Source organism: Ambystoma mexicanum, chromosome 3p, assembly GCF_040938575.1.
Source record: "Ambystoma mexicanum isolate Mex_15411 chromosome 3p, UKY_AmexF1_1, whole genome shotgun sequence".
In the NCBI taxonomy this organism is placed as follows: domain Eukaryota; kingdom Metazoa; phylum Chordata; class Amphibia; order Caudata; family Ambystomatidae; genus Ambystoma; species Ambystoma mexicanum.
The window spans coordinates 891,974,873-891,991,841 of NC_090925.1; the positions used below are offsets into that span (position 1 = coordinate 891,974,873).

Genomic DNA, 16,969 nt, shown 5'->3' on the forward strand with positions numbered 1-16,969 from the left:
AAACATGGAGAACTCTTCACAGACTCTGCCTTGTTTGCCGATTAACTGCTTCTCTTCCTTTGCCCTTGGTCACTGGATACTCTGTGCGCCCCTTGACTCTGAGACTCACCTAGAATAGGGCTGGACTTCCTAAGATTAGCTAAGCAGGGGGTAACTAAAGTTATACAAGTTGGTTGTTCGCATACCTGTTTCAGAAGTTTCTACCACTGTTCTGTTACTTTAAAAGTGTTCTAAAGTATCTTGCGTCCTTTTTATATTGCATATATGTTCTGTGTTTAATACTACTGTGTGATAGTACTTCACTTAAGTTACAAGCTTTTGTGTATATAAAATAAAGGCTTATTTTTATATAACTTATAGTGCAGAAGTGTTTCCTTGAACTATAGGTATGTTCCGAGTACTGTGTGCCTCACTACAGCCCTCATCCATCCTAGAATACACATGGCTGCTAAGCCATTGCTACCAAACCATTTGGTAATTCAGGCTAAACCTAAAGGGTGTCCCCCTGTTCATGCAAGGTGGGCTTTCTAAAGTCTTATCACAGATAGAAACTTTGTAAAACCTTTTAACACTAATTTTGTGACAATGCGTAGTTGTTGGGATGTAACATTGTACTGGTTAAAAACAATACAAAATAGTTTTTAAAAAATGTATTAATTTGAGAGGGTCTTAGGAGTCTTGTTGCAGCATTATGTGCTGTCTTGGGGTTATTTTTGTTGTTGTAAATATGTTTTTATTAACATCAACAGCTGGACAAAAGTTACATTGATTTTCAGGGTATTGGTTTAGATAATAATCCTCCTTCCCACCCCCCTCCCCCAATTTAAACCAGGAGAGGCGAGAGGCGAGAGGCGAGGACTTCGGTTTGCAACAGACTGGTCATGAAATGGGATACAGCCAATCGGGCCTACGGCCTGTCTTGGGGTCACCAATCTCTGCATCCGGCCCAGATTAACCTCAGTGGGATGGCATCACTGCTGCAGAGCAGCACACCATTTGACCTTGGCCCTAGGCAGCAGACTTATTCCGCTCCCAAAACTCAAGAAAGGGAAGCCAGTGTGTGTCTATGTGTGTGGGATTCCAGTAATGCCACTGTGAGGCTTTTCATTTCATGAATGTCTTTAGCTTTGCACAGCCACTCTGCTTTTGAGGGCAGAGTACTCCCCTTCCATCTTATGGTCAAGCAGACGTGCGCTGCTAGGAGTATGTTTCTGAATAGGTGGGGGAGAACCAAATGCTGGCCATCCACAAATTCGACTACAAACAATACCATGAGAGGAGTTAATGCCCTATCTATTCCCCAACTTTGTGTATCTATCCCAGGATTTAAGAATATATCCCAGGATCTTTTATCTATCCCAGGATCCCCATTCTTCTTAGGGATTGGGCTGCTGAAATTAGGGAAACTCGCTTGTGACTTGGTTTCATCTATACTGCATTAATTGCTGTTTAAGTCATCTGAATACATTTTAAGAAACTATGGTGAATATATATATTTTTATTGAGTATTGAGTGGGATAGAATTACCTGCTAGTTGCAATTTTGTGTGTGCGTTTAAGGCCCAGAATAAATATTTGTATCATCATACATTCAAGTCTAAATGTTATTATTGTATGCTTCACTTTGTGAACTCCTTGTGGACACCTGACCCCACTCACAGTCCCGAGTCCCCTGAGAATAGCCTTGACTGCTCTGCAGGTGTACTTTGATTGGGTTTTGGCTAACCTCTCAGTTACCTGTTCACTATAACTAGGGGACCTCCTAAAATCTCTCCACGAGGCCAGATTCTAGAAATCCATTTTACCAGTACTGCTATTCAACTGGACTGACAACGCATATCTCTTCCTATAGCAAATGACTAACAATTAAGGTAACTGGAAGGATGAAGGGGAGGAGGGGAGCTGAATAAAACCCACATGTCCCAACTCAAATCCCCTAGACTGTTTCTTGAATACAGATAGTAAGCACTTCAAGAATGCATTCATCAACAAGCCAGGATTCACAACTTCTATTACTTTCTGCTCTCACTAACATCCTATCTCCTAAAAGAGCCACGGAACAAGGTGCCTTGAAAATGGCAGAGGTTGCGCTACACTAATTTATAATAGAATTGCAATTCAACTTTAATTTCCCCCAAATCACACAAATGTGAAACTCACCATTGATCAAATAAGGGTGGTTACAGCATTTTCTCAGTTCCATCATAGTGTTGATGAGATTTGGCATGTTGTGCTGGTTTGGTCCCTTAGTCAGGAAGGTAAAGTTCTTCTCCAGTATGGCCCTGTAGTATTTCTTCTGGATATTCGTCAGCTCCACTTCAATGATGGTTTCCTGCTTTGGTGCAAGGTTTTTCTCCACGTCATCTTTCAGTCGACGCAGCATCATGGGCTTCAGGATGGACTGCAGCTTTTTCACCTGTCCAAAATATTACAGCTATTGGAATATTGAAAATCATACTATTGTTTGGCTTTCAAAATTCTTAACATAAACAACATACAGTATCACAAATGAGCATTGACAAATCAAATAACAGATTTTATTACTGTCAAAAGACTTCCTAGGCGCGGACACACATACACTTGACATGCATGCATACACATATGCACATGGGGATAAATGGTAAAGATGTCTGGTAGAAAAAAAACAAGGGAGTGTGTAGGAGGACAGGAGGGTCACAGCACAAGGAGATAGATGGAGCAGTGTTGGGGAGAATTCTCAGAAATGTGCCAATTCCCTCCACCTTAGAGACCCCCAGCAACTTTGCTAGATTTTGAGGACTTGATTTTTTTAATCTGGAGAGAGTGAGACCCTTTTCCCCACTCTCTCAGGCATTTTAATGTGATTTTGAACACTGTTTCTTTTGGTTGTGGAGTCTAACAAACTCAATAGGCATCATCCTTTACATTGTGTCACACAGCACCTTCAGTGCAGTGACAAAGGGAAGTCTTTCAGATTTCCCAAAGGATTAAATCATTTCTCTGTGATAAACTACTGTTTCCCAGAGCAGTAAAGTGAAATTGACTTTGCTTACCATTGTAACTTTCTAGACCCAGCACACACTATCTTACAATAGGGTGCTGGAGGGGTTACCTAGTATCCCCTTTGTCTAGCTTCTAATGTAACATTTTTATGTTACCCTTTTCTCACTGAATGGCTGGTGGCATTTGTTTCGTTTTAACTACCATGGTGTGCATTTCCCACAGGCTGCGTTTGCAGCTGCAGTAAAGCACCCAAGGGTGCCATTATTGTCAAAATGGCCCTGGTCTTCTTTTTTTGCCATTTCTTTGTGGAAAGGTCCTTCTTGAGATTTACTGTGCGCACCAAACCAGGTTTGGTCTTTTTGTTCACATTGCCTTTGGCGGGATTCACAAGTGAAGCCCGCCTCTGGCTCCAGGGTATCTGGGGTAGGCAGGAAGTGAGGGAGGTGCCTGAAACTCCCTGTGCTTAGTCTGCTAGGAGACCCAAATGCACTCTGTAGTGATTGGCCGGCTCACTGGCCGGCAAGGACAGCCACCCTGCTGGGTGACTGACAGCTAGGCTGGAATGAATGGGAGAAACCTGCATAAAAGTCAAGTCTTTTGGCTTGGAAGGCAGAGTCGAAGGAACTGAAGAACTTGAAGAGGACGCCTGCTGCAACTCCTGGACCGTTGATTTGCCCGGTGAAGCCCTGCTGCAGTGCCGAAAACACCTAGTTTGCATCGACAGAGAAGACCCTGCAAGGACAACTTCTCCCCTTGAGTTGGTGGGACCAATCAACTCCAAAGTAAGCCGCCTGGACATCCATCTCGGAGCTGGTTGAATTTGCGGCTGGAAACCGAATAGCCAGGAGAGGAACACCAGATTGTGTGCGTTGCTTTTAAGCTGGCCTAGAATTCAGGAAAATCCTCCGGACTCACAGGAAGCAGGACTGACTGAGCCCCCTCAACAGAGAGCAGGACCCCAGAAGCAAAGAAAGTCTATATCGAAAACTAGGAACCACAGTGTTGATATTTGCAGTAGACGCGAGGAGCTGAAACACTAAACAGCCACTGAAAGTGAAGTTTGCCGGTTGAGAGTTTTGACCGTCCCAGTACAGTGCAGGAGTCCCCCCGACGTCCTCCCTCTTGTCCCCACGACTGAGGTTCAGGAACAGAGACACCTGCAGCGCTGCACAGGAAAAGAAGTCGTCTGCTGCATCTTTTGTTCATTTCTAAGGTACTGTAAAAAGTCTGAGAGAGCTTACCTCTTACTGTAGAGTTGCTTGAATCTTCTAGTACTCACAAGTCTAATCAGCTTGTGGCCCTACATTTGATTCTTCTTTTCATCAAAGACGCCTAAGAATTTGTGCAAAGACTAACATTTACCTACCAGAAGTGCTTAATCCTATACAAGACTTTTGCCCATTGACTTTGCCTTAGCCTATTGAACTGAATGACTCTTCTAGGGGGATACAAAACTATTTGCCTCCTAAAGAATATTTGTGTTCTCTTCTTGTTCTAATAACCTTTACCTTTTGCCAATTTCTAAGAGTATTCTAAATGCCAACAGTAAGATATTAATGTCCCCAGCACCCTAGTTATTGAAGTCACCTGTGGGTGTAGGTTGCGTCTGTGGGCCATCCCAAAAGGGTCTTTATTGATTTAGAAACTAAGAGTGTACAGTATTGAAGTGTATTTGTGTGTTACTATTATATTGCTCCCTTCTGAAGAAGGCTTATTCTAACGGACTGATTAATAAATTAATAATTGTTTATGCAACACACCTTTTAGTGTAAGAGTTTATTTGAACACTTGTAACTGAATCTCTGTGTAACTCCACTACAGCTCACATTGACGCCTCTTGAGTTAAGCCTGGCTGCTCAACATGCTACCAAAACTGTGTAGTACAAGCTTATACCAAAGGCTGGGTTTCCTATACCTGTAGTCAGAGTTGTTTGTATTGTTCCCAGAGGATGCTGCATACAAACATTACCTAACAAGCAGTAACAGGAGGGGAAATTTGATGCAGGGAAAAGGGGTCTCATTTTATGGCAGAGCCAGAGCAGTCAAGAAAGTTGCAGAAGGAGACGGGCGGAAGGTGCCTGATGCAAGTACAGGCCAGGGATGTTTATGGACTGAAGGGAGTCAATATGGATTACGTTTATGGAATTCCGCTCTGTAGGAGGCAATAAGCCAAAAGAAAGAAGAACCATTTGATCTAATCACCCGTACCAATAAGGACCTTGAAATTGCATCCATTTTTATCAGCACGCTTTGAAGCCAGATCAACCAGACACTAGTCCAGCTTATTTTAGGAATGCTCACAGAAGTCTTGACCAAGCGCCACACCCTTGGAGCACTGCTAAGTGAACACCACAGAAGAAATAAAATATATTTTAGTACCTACTGCTGTGATCTATACAGATATAGCAGGCTATAGATGGGCTTGAGGCAGGCAGTTTACCGATGAGTAGGGCAAGGACGACACAATTGAAAGAGAAAACAGTGAGTCTTGTAAAGGGAGTATCCCAAAGGTCAATTCTGTTCCACAATGACACCCTGCAGAAGCATACCGAAATGCACATGCTAATGAACCCCTGCCTTTTTGATTTTCCATAAAGATTTCAAGAGAATGCATTTCATCATCATAAATATAATTCTGCAGCAGCAGCAAATTGTGGCCTTTTTTCACCATGAGGCAGCGCTCTGAGGCTTTGAGGTTCCTCGACACCTCTCAACATTAGGAGCGGATGCAACATCGATGTGGTTACAAATAGTCTGCACTGCGCCCCCACAGCCTCAGTTTATTCCCTGTGATCTGCCAATGTTGGGGATTTCTCATGGGTACTCTATTATTATGATGATGATGATGAACAGGCAAAAACAATGAAGGAGCAATCCAATGGATTGAGGAGCTCTTATTGTGGGGTCGGATGTACGGGCGATGAGGAATCTGCAGGAAGAATATCCATCATCAAGAAAACTTCCAGTGAAGACTAATTTGTTGGTCTTCTGGACTGTATCATCCCACAGATTGCTCATTTTAGATAGACTCCCATAGCGGTTGTCTGCTAATTGACCTTTTCACAATTGACCTCGGCAGAATTGATCTAATTTAGGTCAATTAGGACATTTATGTGGGGGAAAACCCCCTGCAATCATCACCCAATACAAAAAACCCTGCAAACCTCCACCCAATCCCCTTATATTATTTATAATCCAAAACCAACCCAATACATATATAAAATAACTAAAATAATATAAAGGTCAATTAGGACCACTATAATTAGGTCAATTAGGACAAAAGGTCAATTGTAAAAGCTCAATTTGGGTAATCGCCCCATACCAGTAACTTCTTCTCACGAATTAGGAAAAAGGGCGACTTCCATGCAATCTTTATCTGAAAGCATTCGGTAAGACTGCTCTGCCAAACCGGGCATCCTGGCTTGATAATGTGTCCAGGAAATAATGCTTAGCAGATGTATGCTAAGCATGTATGTAATAAACATAATGTTGCTGCCTGGCATATGCTCCGAGTTGGGACTACTGTTTGGAGTGTGCATGAAGCTGCTGCTACTCTGGTAGACTGGGCCCTTAATCCCTTTGAATGTCATTGCCTGCTATATTGTGATATTCAGAGATGGTTAATACTATCCATTTCAACACAGTTTCTTTTGATACCGATTTTCCCAGTATTGGACCAGTGTAGCCCAAGAGCAGTTGATCCTATGTCCTGAACTGCCTTGTTTGCGCAATATAAAAAAGAAGGGGGAAATTCAGGCACCACCTTAAGGAGGACGCACACTTAGTGTCACTTTGGTTTGCATGAAAGCAATTTGAGCTCGCGAACACTGCATGCAGAGTCGATTATGACCACAAAGACTGTTTTACAGGACAGGAGCCTGAGTGGACAAGAAACTTTAGCTCGAAGCGGGCTCCCATGAAGAACCTTAGGATCAAATTAAAGTTCCAACTCGGCACCATAAAAGGGATTGGAGGAAAATGGTTTACTAGCGCTTTTAAGAATTGATGTACTATGGGCATATCGAAGTAAGAGCCTTGCTCATGCGGGTGCTTAAAGAAGCAAAGTGCCACAAAATAACCTTTAACTGTAGCTAACTGTAAACCTTGCTGAGTGAGGTGTAACAAGAAGGAAAGTACTGCTGCGTTATCGCATGAAAGAGTCAAATCCTTGGCTCTTCACCAGCTGCAATGTTTCTTCCACCCGCAGCGGTAGACAGCCTTTGTTGCTGGCCTTCTGGCCGAAAGCAACATCTCCATGACGCCTTTGGTCCCTATACCTGATCTTCTCAGTAACCAGGTGCGGAGATTGAGAGATTTGACGTTCAGGTGGAGAACTTGCCCTCCCACTGCAAGGAAAGGTACACCTCTTGTGGAGGGCAGATGGTCAAATCCACTAGGTCCTGGTACCATGTCTTCCTGGCCCAATCCGGAGCGATCAGTATCTTGGTTGTTTCAAACATTCTCAACCTTCTGATAAAATGGAGTATGATGGGAATCAATGGGAACGCACTTAGTAGTAGAAAGCTCCAATCCACTACAAACGCGTCCGCCTGTATTTCCATCTAAGGAAATTCCCTGGAGCATAACAGCTTGCACTTTTTTCAGAACTGGATTTGAACAAGTATACTTGGGAGGTTCCCCAGAGGATGAAGATCTCTGTAAGGACTTCCTGGCACTGCTCCCATTTGTGGGGCCATGCGCCTGCCTCCTGGGGGAATCTGCGCTGTGTTCTCTGCGCACGTCAATTGTACCACCGAAAAGGAGATCCTGTTCTCCAATCCCTAAAACCATGGCTGCATTGCCTCCTTGAAAAATGGTAGTGACCCTATGGCCCCTCTCTTGTCGGGATATTTGCATGGCCCCTGTGTTGTCCGTCATGTTCAGGACACTTGATCTGTATTGGAGGCAAAAATGCCATCATCACCAGATTGATGGCCCTCAGGTTTATGTGGGGTTTAATCTTGGTCATGGACCAGAACACGCTCGCTGCCAGCTTACTCAGGCGTGTGCCCCAGTCCTTCAGGTTGTCTCAGGGCACTGTTCCCAGAAGGAAGCTTCAAGTTCTCTCTGCTGGTCCACCACCAAAGCCTGTAAGTTTGTGTGTTTGAGAAGGTGTAATTTGAGACTTCATGAAGTTGAGGGAGAAGCCTAGCTTGTGTGGGTAAGTGGCAGGTGTGGCTTAGATGCTCTTTGGCTGCTCCGGGGAGCCTTCTCTGATTAGCCAATCATCCAGGAAGGGGATGACGTGAATACCCACCTCTGCTTAGACTAGTTGCTACCACCAACAACATTTTGGTGAAGACCCACAGGGCGGAGGTAAGCCTAGAACAGCAGAACCCAAAACTGATAGTGGGAACTGCTGATTATGAACTTTGGGTACTTCCAGTACTTGGGATGTATGGGCACAGGGGAGTAAGCGCCTTGGATTTCAAGTGACACCAACCAGTCCTGGAGCTCCAGAGACTGGACGATATGCAAAAGTGTTACTTCTTGAATTTGCTTTACTGAGGAACCTGTTCAAGGGCCTCAGCTCTAAGATGGGCCACAGTCCACCATCCTTCTACGGTAGTGCGAGTGCCAACAGTGGTTCCTTTCTGCTGGTTAGGAAAGATTTTCTTTTTGCACCTTTCCCTCCATAGATTTCGATGGAACCCTCATCCTTTTTGCTTGTTTAGAACCCTGTCCTAACTTTTAGGACGTCAGTAAAGCCTTTTGCTTTAATTTATTTTTCTATTTTGCTCATTCTTATGGGGAAACTGACTAGTCCCCAAGTGTGTCAGTACTGAGAGACCATGGGCCTCATTACAAGTTTGGTGGTATTCCAGTGGTAAATCTGCCAAACAAAATTACTGTTACTGCCCACCTGGTCCAGCGGATTAACTGCCGCATTACAAATAAGTGGTATAAATCCCATGGGACTCCATGGGGATGTCGGTGGAATTACAGCCTATTTTTGGCAGTAAAGTGTCAGATTTACTGCCATCTTTTTGCTGGCGGAAAATCCTCCACCTCGCCTCCAATCCTGTAGTACAGCGGTGCAGTAATGTGGCAGTAATGCAGTAGTCATGGATTTACAACCATTTTTTCCTCCACTGCCATACTCGAAATGAGGTCCAATATCTTTCTACAATGGTACACATCGCCTTACTGTGAAGTGCATTTAGGTTATTTTGTATCCTTATAACCTTTTACCGAATGGTTTTTGAGATATTGTGATGATGTGCCTTAGACAAGCTGGTGGCAGCTGTGTGAAGTTTACTTTTTTTATATTTATCTGTGCACTATAGCATTTATATCGAATGGCTGCTAAAGATGGCTAGCACCGTAAGATGGCAATCGCACAATCATTTTCGCTTGTTCTTATACCTTGCTCCTGCCTTCTCAGGTCAGTAAATACCTTATATGTAATCCCTTTTACTGGGGAAAGTTGCTGTGTGTGTGTGTCTGTGTGTCTGTGTGTCTGTGTGTCTGTGTGTCTGTGTGTCTGTGTGTCTGTGTGTGTGTGTGTGTGTCTGTGTGTGTGTCTGTGTGTCTGTGTGCCTGTGTGCCTGTGTGCCTGTGTGCCTGTGTGCCTGTGTGCCTGTGTGCCTGTGTGCCTGTGTGCCTGTGTGCCTGACTCTGGCTCCAGAAAGTCTGTTGATGTGGTTATCAGTGGTTGTACAAGATTGGAAAACACCTGGCAGTTTGAATTTTGCTGATTCATACCTTTGGTGGGCATGCTCCCAACCTAAATCTGGAGTCAAGGGCACCCCTGCCACCATTCATAAGATCACGGCTGTAGCCAAGACAAAAACAAGCAGCTCGCTGACTACCTGAGCACGACACATGCAGCTGACTCCAGTGATTGGCCCAGTGAGACACTGCTCCTCTGCCTCATCTCAAAAGACCCACGTTAGTGGTTTGACAAGTGGGAACAACCAGTCTCGACTCCTGCTCGAGGACCTGTGCATTGAAGCCTTCGGAAGTGTCCCTGAACCACCTGGTGGACTGACCAGCTCTCTCCTGGGTTACCTAGCATGACGAATTTGGTCAATATGTCCCTTCTCCCCTGATGAGAGAAACCCTCTGGGAGGCTTCGGAGGTGAGTCCGCTCTGCAAGACTCATCTCAGTTCTGGAAAAGCCGGCCCTCACTGGGAGTGACTCCTCTCTTGTACCGCCCAGTCTGGAATACATGGTCTGCCTACATGAGACTTGAAAAAACAGTTTTTACTCATGTTTTGACTACACCAACACCAGTGACATTCCTTCCATCTCTTTGGCTTCAGGGAATGCTGGATTTTGTCTGAGCGCCACAGTCTAAGAAGAAAAAACACTATTTTTGTTTGTGATGATGTACCAGGAGGAACTGTGTATGGAGAATAGAATCCTACGCAGGGAGGAGAGTGATTCCTGCACACAGGTGAGTCTCTGGAGAGACGACGTCCTGGAGGTGTGGAGGTGTGGAGCCACGCTCTACTGCTGAGCATGCAGTAGCATGGAAGGCGAGCCAAATGTTAGCCGGATGCTGGAAAGTTAGTGTAATATCTGTCCGAGAAGCCAAGGATGGGGGAAAAGGCAAAGACGGGGATGCACCCATTTTCTCTGGTGGCGGGACAACAGAGAAGCCGTGCTGGGCCTGGGCCACCTAGCATACACCGAGAACAGATTGCCAGGTAGAGGCAAGATGTTAGCATCACTACAAACCCAGCCCCAGTGAACACAGTGATATGTGACGGCAACGAGACGCTGATATCCAGAACAATAGTTTTCATAATGGGCTATCACCCATTCCAAGATGGCCAACAGGATAGGTTATGGCCAGCCGCTCTCAAGATGGCCGACAAACACGCCTGGCTGCAAAATGCCAACGCCACTCACATGATCAGATTAAAATGAAGCTGCGAGCAGCTCACAGCGTCTTGCAATCTCAGACCCGAGGGAGACTACCTAGGTACTAAGCCTTTTCTTGTTTTTCATGTTTATGTCCAATTCAGTTACAGTGCATGTTTTGTTTAGTAACGTTTTGTTACTCTCCTAACCAACTGGCCCAAGTCAGGACATTTTCACCCTAAGTAAGCAGGTGTGAGCCTATGCGAAGCAACATGGATGGATGGTGATGGGTGGTTCTCACAAGGCTTTTGAAGACTAAAGTAAGTGTCCTTGGGAAAAGTCAGGGACTGGAGGAAGGTGTGTAGAATTTGCTTTCCCCGGTTAACGTCTTATCGATCTCACCCTCTGCAGCTCCTGGGCCATGATAACTATTCCCAAAGAAAGGGGGCGCAGGCTAGAAGTCTCTCTCGCCAAGTGGGGAAGGATTCCCTGTCTGTGTGATTTTATAAAAGCAGTCTTTCCTCCCTGGGTACGGGTAAATCCTCTTCCTGGATTCCCAAAAGACTGGTACAGAGAAAGAACTTGCTCTGACACTGGATTCCCAAGCTGTACGCCCAAAGGATATTAGCTGCAGAGACAAGCAGCAACAGGGAAGCAAACGCGTCTATGTAGAGACTACCACAGAGAGGTACGAAAAAATTTAAGCAAGGCTAGGAAAGCCGATGAGGTTACGGGAACCTGAGAAACCTGAATGGGCAAGCCCCCTTTGTGTGTCAGAGTGAAGGGGATACAAACACTTTGCATCAAGGTGGGGCAAGCCGACGAGGTTACGGGAGCCTGAGAAACCATAGCGGGCAAGCTCCTGATGCGAATTACGTTGATTGAGAGAAAGCAAGTTTGCCATAGGGCCGCAGGACGTTGGGGAGTCGAAGAGCCACAAAATAGTTTTAAAGAGAACTGTGTTAAAAGGCAACCTAGAGAGGCTCTGGGAAAACCCCTTGTTTTTACAGGGGAAGAGGGAGCCATACAGAGGACATTTTTTTTTTTAAATTTTATTTATAGTTACAAAGTAACTTTTACAAAACGTAGTTTTACAGTCTGTAATAAGTAGAAAATCACATTAAAACATCAGTTAAAATGTACCAAATGAATTGCAACATTAAAAGTTACTATCTTACAATACATACTAAAAAAACTAAAACAATCTGATTTACCATACACTATACTAATTTACCTCGAAACAACATGAAGCTCAAAACAACACACATCCCATACAACAGATGCTACTAAGGTGCAATTAATTGTGTACAAGGTTTCATAGACCACAACATACTTTCAAAAATCTCACTACTGTGATCTGTAAATTAACTCTTTTGCCGTCAAGCATATCCTGCCACAAAAGATCTAAGTCCACGCAGTCAGTGTTGAGTAAATACCTGATACGCTCCTTCCTTAAGCCACCACATGTGGTCAACAAATGCAGCAATGTCTCACAATTCTCCCTTTGCTTGCAAAACCTGCAAAGCGAATACCCCCTTATGTTACCATTTCGCCCATGGCCAAGACGTTAAATCGGAATCTGGTGAATTCCTGCCTCCTTTCCCTATTCGGGAATTTAGCTAAGTACGGAGCAGGCTCCCCCATCTTTTTATAGTCATTTATGATTTGATGGTATAATTTGTACTTCTGAACCTCGGCCACCGTGAGATTCCAGTCCGCATGTAGCAGTAATGTTTTCACTTTCAATGGGTTTTTAATTAGCAAATCTCTCTGAACCCCCAGTTGATCAAGCACATTATTGGCTTCCTCCATCATATCCTTCAAATATTTAGATGTATGAACGCCACTCCTAATGCCCTTCCCCATTATGTCGTACAGCGTTGATTCATGGCTGGTTAAGAGTTTCTGATATAGACTTAGTCTACGCCATTCAAGGACACTCCTCAGCGAATGTAGACCCAGCTCATAATGAATTGCCATTAATGGTACACATTTGGGCAGGCATTTTACCATTGATCTAATTATCTTGCCTTCATAAATTGCCACCTCGCCCCTACACCATGAAGGGGCTAGTTTCAGTCCATAGCAGAATTGGGCTACAATTCTGCTTTTATACAGTCGGAGACATGGTACCAAGGAAAACTTGCCATATTTCTACTTTACGTAGTTGGGCAATCATAGTTCCAACCTTTGCATCCAAAAGAGCTCTAAAATTAACTTTCTTTTTGTCTCCAAAGACCGGATATCCTAGGTACCTAAAGGCAGAGCTTGTTGGTAGTTTTTCATGATTTAGAAACCAAGTTAAGTTTTTTGATTGTTTCTTACTGGATAGACGTACTATGACCGTCTTGGAGTAGTTAATTTTGAGGGGGTTAGCCAAGATGTATTTATTAAAGGCTGATAGGAGCTGTTGAAGTCCAATAGGGGTTAGATCGTACAAGATTACATCGTCTGCATATGCAGTCCACACTAGCTTAGTGCCTTCGATCTTCGGAGAATAGACATTAAGGTTTTTAAAACTGTTTCCCATGTCGGAGAAGTACAAATTGAATAAGGTTGGGGCATAAATACAGCCTTGCCTTAAGCCATTTGTAACCATAATTTCATGGGATAAATTGCCCTCAACACCAAGGCCCACCTTCAGCCTGGAATCCTCATGCATGTGGTATAGAATATATAGCAGAGGAGGGGGCATTCCCAATGAATCTAGTTTGGCCCACAAGATTGACTTGTTCACAAGGTCAAAAGCTGCAGTTAGGTCAATAGATGCACCATAAATTGATGAATTTTCTGAGGTCCATGCTGCATTTTGCAGAATGTTGATCGCAAGACCTCCTGCATCAGTACATAAATTTGTCCTGAAACCAAACTGATATGGCGACAGAAGAACAAGTTACTTACCAACTGGTAACGTTCTTTCGATTGGATGTTCCTCCAATATATTCCTCATCTTAGATGTATTCCATCCAGCTTTGCTGTTCTTCTGAAGGCCTCCGTCGAGGGTGAAGTCATCGGGTGTATAAGTAGCACGTGCGGCGCCCGTTGGCCTCAGTTCTGTTTTTCCCCCTTTTTTTTGCCTGTGATCTTGTACTGTGTATTCCTCATCTTAGATAGACTCCCAAAGCATTATGGTCAATTCCTCTGGAGGAGGGAGTAGATTTTTCGATACTCTTAGATGGCTGAGTATAGCACTGCTTTTCCAAAGGTTAGCTCCCTAGACTGGGAAGCATCCAGGTTATAGAATTTTGAGAAGGTGTGTAGCGAAGACCAAGTTGCTGCTTCGCAAATGGATCTTATTGGAACACCTCTTTGAAGGGCCGTGGAGGAGGCAATGCCTCTGGTGGAATGAGCCCTTAACCCTTCTGGTGGGTCTTTTTGTGCTAGTCTGTAGCATTCAGAAATGCAAAGTACGATCCAGCGTGAAACTGTCGGTTTTGTTACCGATTGACCCAGTTTCCTTCCTGTGCAGCCTATAAAGAACTGGTTGTCCACTCTAAGCTTAGAAAGTCTAGAGATGTAAAAGCTTAAAGCTCTTTTTGGATCCAGTCTGTGAAATCTTTCCTCCTCCTTCGAAGGATGGGGTGGAGGATAGAATGCGGGTAAGACAATTTTCTGACTTAAATGAAAATCAGATATTACTTTTGATAAAAATGATGGCTTTACCCTCAACACAACTCTGTCCTTATGGAACACATTATAGGGTGGCCAGAAGACAGTGCCTGCAATTCGCTCACTCTTCTTGCTGATGTTAGAGCAACCAAGAAGGCTGTTTTCCACATTAGTAATCTTAATGGACACGTGTGCATAGGCTCAAAAGGAGCACACATTAAGAATTTTAGGACTACATTTATATCCCAGATCGGTACTTGAAATGGGTGAGGAGGAAACACATTAGTGAGTCCTTTTAAGAATTGAATTATCAAAGGAATTTTGAAGTAGGAGCATTCTTCCGATGAGCGCTTGAAAATGGAAAGTGCCGCAAGGAAACCTTTTATTGTTCCGATATTCAGACCTCTATGTGCTAGGGTCAGAAGGAAAGATAATACTTCCGGAATAGAACATAGAAAAGGATCGACATTCTTTTCTCTGCACCAGTTGCAAAACTTTTTCCAACGGCAACGGTATAGAGACTTTGTTGCTGGCCTTCTTGCCGAAAGCAACACCTTCATAACGTCATCTGGAAGGTTCCAATCCCTGTATCTCAGCCTTTTAGATACTATGCATGAAGGTTGAGCGTTTTGACCTCTGGATGGAGAACCTGACCCTCCATTTGAGAGAGAAGGTTCTCTCTGAGGAAGACGTACTGGAGGACAGATGGACATGTCAATAAGGTCCGGGTACCACGTTCTCCTGGCCCAATCCGGAGCAATTAGGATCATGCGGCTCCGAAACCTTCTCAGCCTCCTGATGAATTGAGGAATGACGGGAATCGGAGGGAACACGTACAATAGTGGGAAATTCCACTCCACCACGAACGCGTCCCTGAGGGCTCCTCTCGGGGGAAATTCCCTTGAGCAATACCTTTCGCATTTTCGGTTGATTCCGGTTGCAAACAGGTCTACTTGAGGGGTTCCCCAAAGGGCGAAGATCTCTTGAATGACTTCCTGAGCCAGTTCCCATTTGTGGGATACCGTGCTCTGCCTGCTCAGAGCATCTGCCGTCATTCTCTTCCCCGGCTAGATGAATTGCCGTTAAAGAGATTCCCTCCTGAATTGCCCAATACCAGAGCTGCATTGCCTCTCTGCACAGAGGTAGTGACCCCCACACCTCCTCTTTTGTTTAGGTAATGCATGGCCACCGTATTGTCCGTCATTATCAGGACATTCTTTCCCCTGACAGATGGCAGGAAGGCCTTCAGCGCTAGTCTGATCGCCCTCAGCTCTAAAAGGTTGATATGTAGTTTGGACTCCGATGGAGACCAACGACTGTTGATTGTCAAATCGTTGACATGAGCTCCCCACCCCATGAGCGAGGCGTCCGTCACTACTGTGATCTCCGGCCATGGTTGCCAAAAAGGTTCTCCTTTTAGGATGTTCTCTGTACAGTTCCACCATAAAAGATCTTGTCGGACCCTGTTCGGAATCTGAAGAAGATCCGTCATTTGACCCGAAAATTGAGACCACTGAGTCTTTAGAGCCCATTGGAGGAATCTCATCCTCAAGCGTGCCTCTGGCACCAGGAAGATGCAGGATGCCATGAGGCCGAGCAACCTTAAAAAGTCGTAAGCCTTGAGATTTTGGGCTTTTTGAAATTTGTAAACCATCTGAAGAATGTCTTGAGCCCTCGACTTGGGAGGCGAGCTCTTTGCCAAGGACGCGTCTCATACAGCTCCTATGTACTGAAGCTGTTGGGAAGGTGTCATCTGTGACTTCTTGAAATTGAGGGAGAAGCCCAGTTTGTGGAGCAAGTGGCAGGTGACTTTCAGATGATCCAGTGCTTGCTCGGCAGAACGCTCTCGGATCAACCAATCATCCAGGTAGGGGTAGACATGAAAACCCCCCTCTCCTGAGGTGTGCTGCCACCACTACCATTAACTTGGTGAAGACCCTCGGGGCGGAGGTCAACCCGAATGGCAGGACTCGAAACTGATAATGTGAGTCGCCAACTACGAACCTCAGGTATTTTCTGTGTTTGAGATGAATCGGCACATGAAAATAAGCATCCTGGAGGTCCAATGACACCAACCAGTACTGAAGTTGAAGGGCCTGAAGGATCTGAGAAAGGGTAACCATCTTGAACTTGTCCTTTCTGAGGAACATGTTCAAGTTTCTTAAGTACAAGATGGGTCTCAGTCCTCCGTCCTTTTTGGGGATCATAAAAAAAAGGGAGTACCATCCTCTCCGCTGCCGGTACTGGTTCTATGGCACCTTTCTCCAGCAGGGTTAGAACTTCCTGCTGTAGGAGCGGATTTGGAATCTTCAACAGGTGTCTCCCTGGTGGATTGCTTTGAGTTTGCTTTAGAAAAGGAAGGCAATAGCCTTGGGCTATTATTTCTAGAGCCCAAACATCTGAAGTAATGGCTCGCCATTCTTTCAGATGCTGCGACAGCCTGCCTCCTACAGATGTTTTGTGGTGCAAGTCCTCAAAGTGGTTTTGTGGCGGATGTCGCAGCCACTGATGGCAAAGAGGCTGCAGCTGGAGCTGGCTTGGCACGTTTTCCTCATCCACCACCAGTGGC

General features: G+C 44.8%; 1 protein-coding gene across 4 annotated transcripts in view; it reads right to left on the bottom strand.

The window, feature by feature from the left end:
• CHD6 (chromodomain helicase DNA binding protein 6) overlaps positions 1–16,969 on the bottom strand; it is a 2,307,824-nt gene that overhangs the window by 1,625,483 nt on the left and 665,372 nt on the right. For all 4 annotated transcript variants that reach the window (XM_069652122.1, XM_069652123.1, XM_069652121.1 and 1 more), the window contains exon 14: positions 2,160–2,415. In XM_069652122.1, coding sequence (XP_069508223.1) covers positions 2,160–2,415 — 256 coding nt within the window. The remainder of the gene's footprint in view (positions 1–2,159; positions 2,416–16,969) is intronic.